This window comes from Parasteatoda tepidariorum, chromosome 7, assembly GCF_982258835.1.
Source record: "Parasteatoda tepidariorum strain Cologne lab strain chromosome 7, Ptep-v5.0, whole genome shotgun sequence".
In the NCBI taxonomy this organism is placed as follows: domain Eukaryota; kingdom Metazoa; phylum Arthropoda; class Arachnida; order Araneae; family Theridiidae; genus Parasteatoda; species Parasteatoda tepidariorum.
In genome coordinates this window covers 80,813,245-80,827,652 of record NC_141761.1, presented here as the reverse complement: position 1 = coordinate 80,827,652, position 14,408 = coordinate 80,813,245, and the positions used below count along the sequence as shown (strand labels likewise).

The 14,408-nt window shown below is 29.2% G+C and overlaps 1 protein-coding gene across 1 annotated transcript; it reads left to right on the top strand.

Moving 5' to 3' along the window:
* The first annotated feature begins 1,558 nt into the window (after positions 1 to 1,558).
* Positions 1,559 to 13,791, top strand: LOC107444837 (uncharacterized). The gene is made up of 6 exons (XM_016059069.5): positions 1,559 to 2,313; positions 3,995 to 4,143; positions 5,893 to 6,036; positions 8,645 to 9,359; positions 12,199 to 12,347; positions 13,509 to 13,791. Exons 1-6 carry the CDS (start codon positions 1,649 to 1,651, stop codon positions 13,655 to 13,657), a joined length of 1,971 nt encoding a protein of 656 aa, XP_015914555.2. The 5' UTR covers positions 1,559 to 1,648; the 3' UTR covers positions 13,658 to 13,791.
* Positions 13,792 to 14,408: the final 617 nt, after the last annotated feature.

The window sequence follows — 14,408 nt, the reverse complement described above, 5'->3', positions numbered from 1 at the left end:
CACTCTCCCCTCTTGAAATAATATTTAAGTGAAAAAACATTTAAAATGGTAGTGGCTCACCCGTTTAAAAATTTCAGGCAAAGTAACTTACCAAAACAATTATATCTAAAATAACATGATAATTAGGTAAAGTAAAATTTTTTTCGATAAAATCAAATCACAGTTTTTTTATATAATGTTCAAAACCATAAAGTAATTGCTTAAAAGTAAGCACACATATTATAATTTACCATGAAACGATTTGAAAAAAAACGAAAACAAAAATAGAGTTATCCAATGGTAAGCAAAACTGCATACCAAAAACTAGAATTTGAATTGACAGTTTTAATCTGTTTATGCTTAGGTTGAAAAACAGAGAAAAACCGTTTTCTCAACAAAACAGCTTTAAAACTTCAAATATACAGAAAAAGTTTGAAGAAAGAACGGGTAATTTTTGTAATTCGCGAAAAACGGATAAAAACAGAAAAAATCAGTTATTTTCTGTAAGAAATATGTTTTTCCTGTGAGAAATGTACAATTATTTTTTACAGTCTACTTTAACGCTCATAGAATAAAGTTGGAAACGAACATAGAATTATTTTTTTTAATTATTTGAATAAAATGGTAACAGATATAGTAACAGATATAACTTTTTAATAATAAAGACATAATAAAATACGAAAAAGAAATAATTTGAAAAAATTAGATTGGGAGTCACAATAAATATATAAAAAAAAAAGAAACAATTTTGTCAGATTTCAAATAACAGGTGATAGCATAGGCTCTTATCCAATCTAAATTGTTTAAAAGTAATAAATAAACAAATAATAAAAGTAAAGTAGTTATTATGTGCGTGGTGAAACTGCAGAGAATTGTGGGTAAGAAATAATTATTTTGAGGGACTGACGAGTAGCAGTGAACAGGGAGTAGAAGCCCTATATAAAAAAATTAATTAATTATGTATATTAGCGATTTTGATTTAATAGCAAACGTCATTTAATATTTTTTGATTGAGCAGTGGGTTTCCATGCAAACCGTTAGTTTAAATGATTTTTGACAAAGCGATTAAAAAAAAAAAATGATTGAGGGGAAAAAGCAGGAGAATCAGAGATTCAGTTTGAACATAATTAAATTCGTTAATTGGAGAAATTGGGAATCATAGAATGGATGAGGCAGGAAATCGGCTAAAAAATGAATCGATGTATTAGTGATTTATATATTTATTAAATAAGGGGAAAAGTGAATCAGTGAATGGTCGAATGAGTTCATAAAACAAATAAAAACTGGAATAATTGACTGCAAAAAACTATGTAACAACAGTTGCGAATTATTTTTTCATACAAATATTCGGACGAAAAATTGAAAATTTTTTTATTGAAAAATTTTACATTTTCTTTGCACCAGTAAGTTCCTTAAAGGTAAAAAAGTTTTGAATATTTTTTTTCAATGAAAAAAAACGAGGAAAGGAATTGTGTTTACAAAACAATAAAAATACGCTATTTTCTATAAAAATAGTAGAAATGTTATCGCGATAATTTGTTATCAATCACATTAAAAATACAGAGTTGCGTAGAAGATCGAGAAAAAAAGATTTGAAACTTATCTGATAAAAGTAATATATCTTACAAATATTGTTTGAAAGCTTTTTATTCTTCATCTGCTTTAACAAATGAAAACAATAATGAAGTACAGTACAATAATTCTATTCTTATTTTGCTTAAGTACTAATGCATGTCCTAGAAAAGAGGACTTGTATCCTTGTACTTGTGATTGGCAGACATCAGGGAATAGTGCTTCCGTCACTTGCGTCAAGCTAGAAAACGATCAGGATTTACTAAGATCCGCCAAATCATTAATTGGTAAGAGTTACGTCAATTCCATTGTCATTCAAGATTCGGCATTTAATTACATAGCTTCAGATACCTTTAAAGGACTAAAGTTCGCAGAGTTGGAAATTAGAGATTCAACTCTAATGGCTTTAACAGATTCAGATGTTGCTTTTAAAGGCTTGGAAGAACACCTAGAGACTTTAAAAATGGATAAATGCGTGCTTTTAAGCCAATGGGACTGGTCTATATTTCGAAATTTGAAAAAATTAAATACGCTTGAAATCAAACATGGTGCTCTTGAAAGCATTGAAGATCTGGGAAAGATAAATTTGTCAAATTTGAAGAGACTAAGTTTTCCTGGAAATAGAATTGATTTCATACATGATGATGCTTTTTCAGACAACAAAAAATTGGTGCATGTTTTTCTTAATGATAACAATATCTCTACACTGAAGAGAACAATGTTTCCTAATCCTGCATCGGAGCTTCAGGAAATAAATTTAAAGTAAGTTCAGCATACTTTGTTTTCTGAATTTCTTCTTTTTAAAAGGGGTTGTGGGAAAATTTAAAAATATTCAGAACTTGGGCAATTTCGTCTGCTTATTAAAGCATAAGGAGAGAAATCACGATTTCGTATTTACCATCTAATCTAAAAAAATAAGCAAACCCTTCAGAAAGCAGAGCAACTGACACAAAATTTTTGACATCAAAACAAATAATTGTATTAAAAAAATAAGTCAAAAGACGATGCTAAAAAAAGAAATAAAAATCAATACAAGCAAGTCCTCTACCGGAACTTCGAAAATTACTGCCCCCTACCGTTGAGAATAAGTCAATATATTATATAAGTATATATAAGTTTTGTGATATCAGGCGTTTGGAACTGGTGCAAAAAAGTGCATAAGTTGAATATAGACATTTCATTACAGCTGGAGAAAATTTTCATTATTGCATTTGCCTTCTATATTTCTTTAAACAAAGTTCTCTTATTATGTGCAAACTTTACTTTATGTTCAAAATATTTTTAAGCAAAAATTCCAGCATTGTTTTTATTTTATTCCATAACCGCTGTTGATCAGCAGAACCAATTTTCGGGTTTACGACTACTAATGTTCAACTCCGTAGCCTTGCAATTTTGAACCCAATCTAAAAGAGCAGGAAACTCCTAGATCAAGTATTGGTAGAAATTTGACTTCGTGGAGATCTTTTTAATGAAATTAACCCGCATTTGCATTACATAGGGAGGAAAATCATGAAAACCTCCCATGGTTAGCCTGACGGCAAGGGGACTGTAACCCATGATCTGTCTACCACTGAGGATATTTTACGTCAGCACTGTGGTTGGTGCAAGCTGGCTGCGGAATTCATGCTGATCAGAAACCGCTGGAATTCCAGTATTGTTTGTTATTTTAATGTTGAAAATGATCTCTTAATACAAATTAACCTGTTAAGTCTAATACTATATCCTTAATGATGTTGTGTCTATTAATTTTCCTTTTACCTACGTGTAATTTTGTGAAGATATGGTGAAAGCTGAAAATTGTACGTAATATCAGAATTATTGAACTCAGATACTGTGTTAAGCAAAGGGTGTTTCTGCACATAATACCATTTGCTTAAGCTACTTTTATGTAAAATACGATTTGGAAGGGAGTATTTTAGTTCATAAGTGATACAAAATATTTTAGGAACAGACTGAATTTAGTATTTGAATGCAACATGGTGTGCATTATAATACGAGTATATGTATATTAATATACTCGTATACAGGACTTATTTGTATCGTGGTCCAATTCTACTTAATAAAAAACGGAATTAGGCTTAGCTTCATGTTCATACAAGTCAGTCTTGTAATTTTCGGTTACCCGGGCTCAAAAAAATTTAATTATTTTTTTATTTCATTATATTTAATATTTATATGGTTAAAAAAATAAATAAATTAAAAAAAATGAAAAAAAAAAAGTTGGCGGTGGTTTTTATTGTTTGGCGACTTTTTGTTTGCTCTCGGGTGAAAAAAAATTGTCAAATCTATTTATTCTACTTGTACACAACTTGTTACAAAACTGAAGAAACTATAAACCACACAAGATACTTTAGAATTGAAGTTCCATTTCTCGAAATGAGCAAGATGGGCTTAGTATTAAAGCATGCTTTCACGTAATTTTATTGTTGACTTTCTTTTTCAGTTATAACGAGATTGGACAGCTACCAGATGATATATTCAGTAATATGCCAAAATTGAAAAATCTTAGTGTTGGAGGAAATAAAATATTGGTTCTTAACGAGAAAGTCTTTTCACTTGTATGGAGACAATTGGATAACTTTGAAGCATTTGGTAAAGTAATCTGAAAATTTTAATTCCTTAATTATAATTGCGCATTTCGTTTATTACACAGCTGATTTTTTAATTTGGTTACTATTTCCAAATTTTTTAAAGCCTTTAACAATGCGATATGTCTTTTAAATCAATAAGAAGTAGAAATTATGTGGAGTTAAATTAAAAAATGTTATTTTTTAACAATCCAATAAATTTGTAGATCAAGTAGATTTCCATCCAGAGTTTTCTTTTTTTCTCTAAAAAAAACAACTTTGCTTCTCGAAATGAAATATGAAAATGAATTTAAAAGCTTTTGGACATGGCAATTAAAAAAAACAAGGAGCAAAGAAAATGCGAAAAATCCGTCGTATTCCTTTTTGTTGATATAAATTCGCATGTTACGTTCATGTCTTTGATAACTGATATTTCCTCTCAGTCCTTTTTTAAAGACTGTGAAATAAAATATTTACACATCTCTTTCTAAAGATAACATGAACGATTTATTTTGATTTATGTCTGACTTACATTAATTTTAAGTGAATTTTTTTTTCACATTTTACTAATGGCGACAAATACCAAGCTCCTTGTTGTTAACGAAAACTAATTTTATGTTTTAAAATGAAATTTTTTTTTGATTTCGTGGTTCCTTACTAACTCGCTTCAGATCAATATTTCAGCAAAATAATTAAAAAAAATTTTTTTCCTTGCATAATACAAACTTTTAATTTTTGTTTTATTTTTTGAATTTTTCTAAAAAAAAATCTATTCTATTAATTTTTCCGCTGGTATTATGATATTTAAAATTTAATACTATTTAGAAATTACACCATGACATTTAATAGTTTAATAAATTTGATTTTGAGAAAATAGATTTGAAGTTGTGATGTATCAACGGAGAATCTGATATTGAAAGCAATACACACGTCCACAACGGAATTTATTGTCAATTGAAACTTAGAAGTTTTCTGTCTAGATAGAATGTTGAAAAACTCAACAGCAGTTTCATACTGAATGAAAATACCAATTTCAATAATTTTTTATCTACCCTACGCAGAAGTTTTAAAAATAGAATCAATCATCAATCCAAATTTTGACCAAATTTCAATAAGCTAGAGAGCTTATATTTTAACTCAACCTGCATACCTGATATCAATACAAGATAAAATTGATTCCTAAATTTCGCAAGTAAAATGTGTTTTCATTTTATCACCAAACTTAAGACATTTTTCGACATGAACAGGCACTAAACTCAAAAGCATGAAATTATCTGAAATTTTAAAGTGAACTTAAGAAAAAATAATACTTATTTTGTTATATTTAATACGCATCACGTTCTTACTGAACTTACGTTAACTTCAAAATCCTGTCCCCCTTCGCCTAGAATTTACTTCCTTGAAATCATAGTTAAAAAAACTTTTGTAATATATGTTTATAATTCATTTAGATTTTGGTTCGTTGTTTCATAATAGTTAAAATATTAATACTCCGCAATTATTGAAAATTGGACAAAAGAAAATTTTGAATCAAGTTCTCTTTATTTTTTTGACCCAACTTTTTATAGCTCTTTATGATTTAAACTTTTAATTGATATCATTTAAATTTCTTTTGCATTTTTCAAAGACTTCTTAATGCTCCTGCCAAATTTGCCTCTTTTGTGTTTTATAATTTCTTTTTAAATAATTTTGTAAGTCGATAGAGTTACACACTTTAAAAAGTGTTAAGTAATTTAATGCAGTTATAAATAATTTAATTTTTTTTTCTTTTTAGAAAATGAGCTTAGATGTGACTGCAGAATGACTTGGATTTTGCAATTAAAACAGCCAAATACTCTTCGAGCTACATGTGCTAATCCTCAAGTCTTAAAGGGAAAGAGCGTATCGTCCCTTACATCAAAAGATTTGTGGTGCATTTATTAGATACTAAGACAACTCGCTACGTCCGTCTACCCCTACGAATGCTATACAACCATTATTGGTTTTTGACTCTAAACAGCTTAATACATCAAAAGGAAAAATTCAATAAACTGATAAAACTTTTTTTACTGTATTAACACACTTATTTGGACTCGTATGTTGTGTACCCAATTCTATTAAGATAAAATTGAATCCCAATTATTTCGCTAAGTAATCATTCTAGCTACAAGCTTGTTTTTTTAAAATTCATTTCTATTTTTGATTACTGTAAATACTTGTTAAATGTTTCTGTCAAATAGATAAATTAATTTCTAATATTGCTTACAGTTTTAAATAGTTACTTCATATTGATTCAATTTCCATTCATAACATCAATATTGTAATAATATTTTATATATGGACATCAAGACATATTATAAGAATATTTCAATTGTGGAAATCAATATTATAAAAAAATGTTTATGATAGGATCAATTTGGATATCAATATTTATAAAAGGAAATAATTCTACAGCATGCACTAATTTTTCTAATGAGTCTTAGTTCATGAAAAATATTTTTGACACTTCTTATTTTCATATAAAACTGTTTCTAGCGTAGCCAGTTGCTTATTGTTCATGATATTTTTTGATGGTTTCGATTTTATGTTGTGATGGCTTTTATTATGTAGTTATTTTTGTTTGTTTTAATGTATTATTTGGCAGTTCACAGCTATATTTAAAGTTTTCGTGGTGTGTATGTAAACAAAAATAAAATTCAAAGGGAAATATTATTATTAATGATTTTACAACGTGTGAATTAACTAACTATTTTTGTATTTTTTGATATTCGTAGGGAGGGTATAGAAAGATGATATGGCCTATAGTTTCGGGAGTTCCGCATCTTCAGTTATTCGAAGAAGCCGGATAGCAAAATATTTATGTTAAAGCGAAAAACAGCCCGCTTAAAGAACAGATGAAAGTACATAAATGGACAAAGCACACGCTTAGGGACATACTATAGTTTCAGCTCTATAAACAAGAACTTTCCGCAGTGTCTAAGCACCGAATAATGGTAGAGTAAGTAAAGAGACAAACAAGTGTAAAGTAGTTTAACCAATCTTAGTTATAAAATCGCAGTTTTTTAAAAATTTTGTAATATATGTCTAAAATTCATTTAGATTTTGGTTCGTTGTTTCATTATAGGTAAAATATTATTACTTTTCAACTATGCAAAATTGGACAAAAGCAAATTATGAATGCAGTTCTTCTTATTATTTTGACTCAACTTTTTATAAGGACAGATGAACAAGTTTGAACAAGAAAATAAAAATTGAGATAAGAAAGAGGTGTGAGAAAATTTGGCTGGAGTCCCAGGGTGCAACATATGAAATTAAAATTGATTTCCAAATATTGAGAAATGGTGGAATACTAGCAAGATCATCAACTAAATTATTAGAATTTTTCGAAGCATAGAATGACCTCCAAAAATCAAGTTCGGAAGATGAAAAGTGTTGAATGTTAACTCAAATCTGTGATTTGAATTTCAACTCTGTAAAGCGTTAGAAGATTTATTTTTGTAACATAACTTATCCTTTTTTACTTATTTTATTTTAGTTTGTTATAACCTTTGTTGGACAGCCAACCTAATTTTGGGTATATGACTACTAATGTTCAACTACGCAGCCATGTAATTTTGAACCCAATCCAGAAGACAAGGGAACTGTTGGATCTAGTTTTTGGAGAAATTTGTCTTTGTGGGACTTTTTGATGGAACTAACTCACATTTGCGTTACATGGAAAGGGAAACTATGAACACTTCCCATGGTTACTCTGACGGGAAGGAGACTCCTAACTCATGATCCGTTTACCACTGAGGATATTTTATGCCTGCACAGTGGTCGGGGGCAGAATTCGTATCAACCAACTATCACTAGGATTCGAACTAGGTTCATTGGAAGGAAAACGCTCTATCCCCTGAGCTACCACGACTCATACGTTATCCTTTGTGGAAATGTTTATGTAATAGTTTACATAATTTTTTTTCTGTTCATCTTGTAGTTACGTTTGTTTCAACTCTCGGTTGTTGTTCAACTTAAAGAAAAAGAGTCATCGATTTTCAGACTAGATTTTACATGCGTATAAAAGTTTTATAAAATAAAAATTATAAGTTTTTTTCAAGAGTTTTTTTGATTTAAAATGAGAAAAGTCATATAAAAGAGTTTGCTCTTGTTCAGTGTGAAAATAATTTAAATGCATTAAAAAAAGCTTGTTATTTAAAGAATTGAACTTCAAATGTTTTTTTATTTATTAATGTAACAGATAAAAATAAAACTATTAATAGAGTACACATTTATACAATAATAATAAAACATATATTTATCAGATATCAACGGTTCTTAAAAACTCTATGAAAAGGTTTTAAGTGTTCTAAAGAATAAAGAAAGTAACGTAATTGTAATAATGTGCATAAATAAATGAGAAAAAGTACCAGAACGGTCTATTATCAGATACGAAAAATTGACGAATTGCGTAAAAATGATCATGGGAAAATGATCAGGTGTTCGAACTTATCTGACAAAATGGCACATTTTTTTCGGCACAGATAAAAGAAAATAAACAATACAAACATTGTTTAATAGCTTCTTAATTTTGATCTTATTTTACTCAAGAAAGAGACGAATAATGAAGTACAATACACTAATCTTATCATTATTATTATTTTTGTTAAGTGCAAATGCATGTCCTAGGAAAGAAGATTTGCTCCCTTGCATTTGTGATGGGCCAGAAGTAGAGGGTAGCGCTTACATCACTTGTTCCAAGCTGGAAAATGATCAAGAATTGACAACTTCAGCCAAATCACTAATTGGAAAAAATTACATCTATTCAATTACCATTCAGGATTCAGCTTTCAATTACATATCTTCAGGTGCATTTAAGGGGTTAAAGTTCGTCGAATTAGAAATTAAAGACTCCACTTTGAGGGCTCTGACAGATACAGATGTGGCTTTTGAGGGTTTGGAAGACCATTTGGAGATTTTTCGAATGGAGAATTGTGATTTCTTGAGTGAATGGGACTGGTCCATGTTTCGGAAGTTGAAAAAACTAAGTACATTAGAAATAGAAAATGGCGCTTTGGAGAACATTGAAGATATGGGAAAGATAAATTTGGAAAATTTGAAAACGGTTAGTTTTGCGGAAAATAAAATTAATTTCATTGATGATAAAGCCTTCTCTAACTGCGAGAAACTAATGATTGTTGTACTCAAAAATAATAAAATATCGATATTGAAGAGAACAATGATTCCTAATCCTGCACCAGAACTTATACATATAGATTTAAAGTAAGTCCGTATATTTTGTTTTTGCTTGTTTTTTTTTAAGTGAGTTTTATATAAAAGTAAAGCACAATTAATTTTGAATTGTATAGTGCGATAAATAAAAAACGGGCCACCCTGAATAACGTTTGATCAGATCTTCAGGTTATAGGACTCAATCTTAATAGTTCGAAGGGGTGACTTCAAATATGATAATTAATTAGTACAGACGATATTTTAAATTATGAAACCTGACACAGAAACGTACTTTCGCTGAATAAACATCCCTTTTTTTAGTTGGATATGTGGGAAATATGGTCCCTGTAGTTTGGTCATTAGAGCGGTCTTTTCTGATGTATCTGTAGAAAAACTGCGGCTATTTTGCATTGTTGTAAAAGAGATCTTTCAAGCAATCAAACGAATTTTGACGTCTTAAAACTCGCTTTCCTCGTTAATAGTTTTTGAACTATTTATAAAGTCTTTGATTTTTATTCTTGATCGAATATTAACTGATTATTAATTTCTTAGATTTTTGTAAGTATTCTAAATATTCTAAAGATAGATTGAGGATGAAGATAACGCACACAATCTTTATAAATAATATATATGTAAAATACATATTTAGCATAATTTTAGTTATTTTAATATTCTGAAGCATTGAAAATTTTTAAGTAACATTTCTACTCAATTTAATTATTTTAAAATTTTCTTTAAGTTAAGCATTTAAATGTTTCAAAATTTTAGATTTATTATATATATTTTTTTATTTTTGACTTGAAGAAATTACTTTTACTCAAAGTTATGGTGAAAACAATATTATAGCAAAATGTAAATTTATGAATTTTTTTTTGTTCGAATTCATGCTAAACTAAAGCTATTTCAGAATCAAAATCGGACTTATTATGTTGTCGAATCCAAATAAATTAAATTTAATAATTCGGATTTCAAACAACTTCACATCATATGAGTTTACTGAATTGAAATATGAATATTTATTTTCAGATTTTTTTGGCTTAATTGATAAACCTCTTCATAATTTTCATTCATAAATTTTTGACTGTTTTTGAAATTTGTCTTAAATAATTTTATATCATCTAAGGAAAATTTCTTTTATTATGTAAAGATTAATCTTTTAAAATTAAAGAAATAACTTTGCTTAAAAAAATATGTTAACAGTATTTTCACTTAAACATAAATGATTAGAGACTTATAAACTTCTCTTTTTTTTAAATAAAATACATTATAAAAATTTAAAAAAAGAACGACAATTCTAGAAACTGAGGCAAACAACGTATAAGACAAGAATTGGCTTTAATCATAAGTTAAATCTCAGAAAAATGATTAAACAACAACTTATTCAATTTGTATTTTAACATATTCAACCAAATTACTTAAATAACTATAAAAAAAATGATGATATTCAAACTTTTAGCCGTGAGAAAATTTGTTATTTACCATTTTCACATTATACTGTTAAGCAACCAGAATTTCATCCGCGCAATTGGGTTCACATTATAAAGCCGCTTAGCTCTTTGCAACTGAGAATATACTGTAGCCAGGAGGGTGAATCTATCAATTTCATGACCAACTAAATTGGGTTCGAATTCCAGCTTTGACAACACAATGTTTCTTACATTTCCTCAACACATGAAGAGTTTCAAGTGTCCTGCGCTCTCCAATCGGAGATCTGAACTATTAGGATACAAATCTCGTATTCAGGCATAGATGGCAGCACTGCAGAGCTAAAAAAAGTATTTCCAGTATTTCCCATCTCTGACTATAGATGGCATCACCAGATAAACTAGTGAAGTCCCATTCAATGGTTTATTTTATTTGACAAAACTCAACCTCAACCTGACTCCACCCCTTTGCAGCGGGTCAAAATTGTGATGACATGTCTTCGGATCATCTTCAGGGATGTTTCCCAGACCGTCGCCAATAGTCCATTGTTTAGCTCTAGTGCTACGTAAATAAAATACCCACCAATGTCAATACAACTGAATATTTACTGCAGATTTGAGGTTAATAAAACTGTATATATTTATTGTACACTGAGGAAAAAAGTAATAGTCAAAAATACAAGATTTCGGTAAAATTTGTAAAATTTACCGGGTTTCTGGCTCTATGGGAACAACATAAAAGCTCGTTAATTTTTATCGAAGCACTTTGGTAATACTTTTGGTCAAATTAACCCTAAAATACCATTTTATAATATGTTTCAAAATTTGATAAATATGCTAAAATTTTGTAATTTTATCACACCATAGAGTATGACATAAAAACCCATTTATTTGGTTCACTTTATTTTCCCGTTTGGTATTTTTACTAGTTGTGTGATAATAAGGACCAGTATATTGAAAACTAGTAATTTAAGTAAACCGTTATATTTATGAATGGAACAATTACCACTTAAATGGTTTAAATACCATAATATTTTAGTTTCATTACCAGAATTATGATTTTTTTTCTTTTTACCAGAAATGTTTTTACCATACAACACGGTAATTTCATCAGAATTTCTTTTCCTTGTAGAATGTTTGAGGTTGTACCTTTCTAAAATTATTGCAGTTCACAAATTGTAATAATTTTGTAGTTCTTAGAGCTCAAAACTTCTGTTTTAGAATTGTCTAAATCACAACAGTCTTTTTAAGTCTCAACAGAACTGAATTTTCTTAAAAAAATATGCAGTTTATTTTTAGCTGGGTTGTATACTTTATGTCATCCTAATTCTAACATTCAATATATAATGTTAGTTCTGATCAAATATGATTAACTTGACAGCAAAAATAGCTAAAAATTTCACTTTATGTATTTATACTGCTTCATAATGAAAATGTATAACTTTGTAGTGAATGCTTCTTTCCAGTCACAACGAAATTGAACAGTTACCTGACGATATGTTTAGCAATATGCCGAAATTGGAAAATCTCAGCATTGGTGGAAATAAAATACTAGTTATTGGAGAAACGATATTTTCGTCTATATGGAGTCAATTGGAAACTTTTGAAGCAATGGGTAAAATATTTTACACATTATATTTTTATACAATTGCGTACAAAATATATTATATTTTAGTTATCCTCGAATCGTTAGTTTGCATTTAGTAAAATGCAAATAAATGTGTAATATCATGCGCATAATACAGGGCATATTTTCGTTTGAAAGCGTAATATTGAATATGCTCTCTTAAAACGGATACAAAAAACATTAAGCAATAAATTTTTTGTTGCATTTATACAAATACTTAATCCAGCAAATTCTTGAGTGGGGATTCCGAATCTGACACATTAGTTTTACCCCTGAAGTTGCAGTTTTTCAAATGACATTTCAGGTCTATTTTTTATTGAAATGTGCAAGCCATTACAGACAATACGTCCTGACATGTATCTGTTGCATGAGATTTTTAACAGATCTTAAATCCTTTCGTATCGCTTATTTCAAACCCGCAATCTGTTTCTCTCTCCAAGATATAGCTTTTTTTAAAGGACTTTTTTTTAGTCTACTTTTTGTCGTAATGTACAAGTTTGAAAACGTTATACATAACTGTGATTCACCTAAATGTCGACAAAATTCTAGAGGAGTTGGGGCACATCCTTAGAATTAAAATTCATAGAATCCCTGCTTGGAAATGTCATCACTCGTCGCTAGGTGCATTTCCCTAGAAGAGCACAGGAAGAAACAGTTCGTAATCGGGAAGCGCCCTTAGCGGTGTAGGATGACATTTCTGGGCTTCAATTCCAATGCAATTTTAATACCGATGATGTGTCTTAACAAATCCTAGAAATTTGTCTCAGCATTTATGCGATCCCTGTTATATACAACGTTTTCAAACTTGAACATTTCGACAAAAAATAAAGTAAAAAGTCATTAAAAAAACTGTAGTTTGGAAAGAGAAACAAATTGCGGGTTTGAAATAAGCGATAAAAAAGATCTAAGATCTGTTAAGAAATCTCATGAAACCAGGGCCTACAGATGGGTTAGGTAGCAATGCTGACCCATTGGAACTGCCAGAACATTGGTGTTAAAATTGTGGAGCCTTAACTTACATTGAATAATAACTCGCTGTTGAAGAGGCATTTTTTTATTTTTAATATATATTTCCTCTGTAATTTAAGAATACAAGCCTATAAGTATAATGATATATAGTTTTAAACGATATTTATCAATTTTTTTCAGGAAATGAGCTAAGATGTGATTGCAGGATGACTTGGATTTTGAATACAAAGCAGCCAAAAGCTATACGAGCTGCGTGTGCAAATCCCCAAGCCTTAAAAGGGAGGAACATACAATCGCTTACGTCGAAAGATCTGTGGTGCATTTATTAAATTAATATATTGATGTATACGTTGTCAAATACAAAAATGTTATTGCTCCTACCTACGGCCGGAAGCATTAGTATAAAACTATGTATATGCATAGGTATTTATATAATAATTTGATGCAACAGATGTATACTATACTGATTACTAATTGTTGGTTTTCGGTTATTATTTATCCTATTAAGCGGCAAATCTTCTTTCTTTTACACATGAACTTTGTTTTCAATGTAACCAGGTAATTTTTCATTAAACGTGGAAATTTATTGAATTGATTTTATTGTTAATACTGTTATTAAGCACTTCATGATCCGACAAATATTTTATAATTTTCCAGTGGCAAGTTTAATTTTGGTAAGATATTTTTTAATTTTCAAAAATAAATCATTAAAAAAATTAAAAAATCTAATGTTAAAGGAACTTTGATATTGGACACATTTTATAAAAGAAGTTGCGGTAGTATGGAGTAATGGTAAGAAACACCTCGTTTATATTTATAAATAACCTGTTATAAATTTTTTCTGTTACTTTACAGTTAGATGTGCACAATTGCTTTTCATTATTTCGTTCTAGAGGGAGGGAAAGGAAAAAAGTACTATACATCCTAACTTTCAATAAAAGTCACTGTAAAATAGTGAAATCAATTATTTTTAAGTATATTAGGACAATTTTGTTTCTAAAATAACAATTACAGCACTAAGACACGGTTGATCATTAATCGCTTTCCTGTCAATGCAAACATGGTTCGCAAAATCTTTTT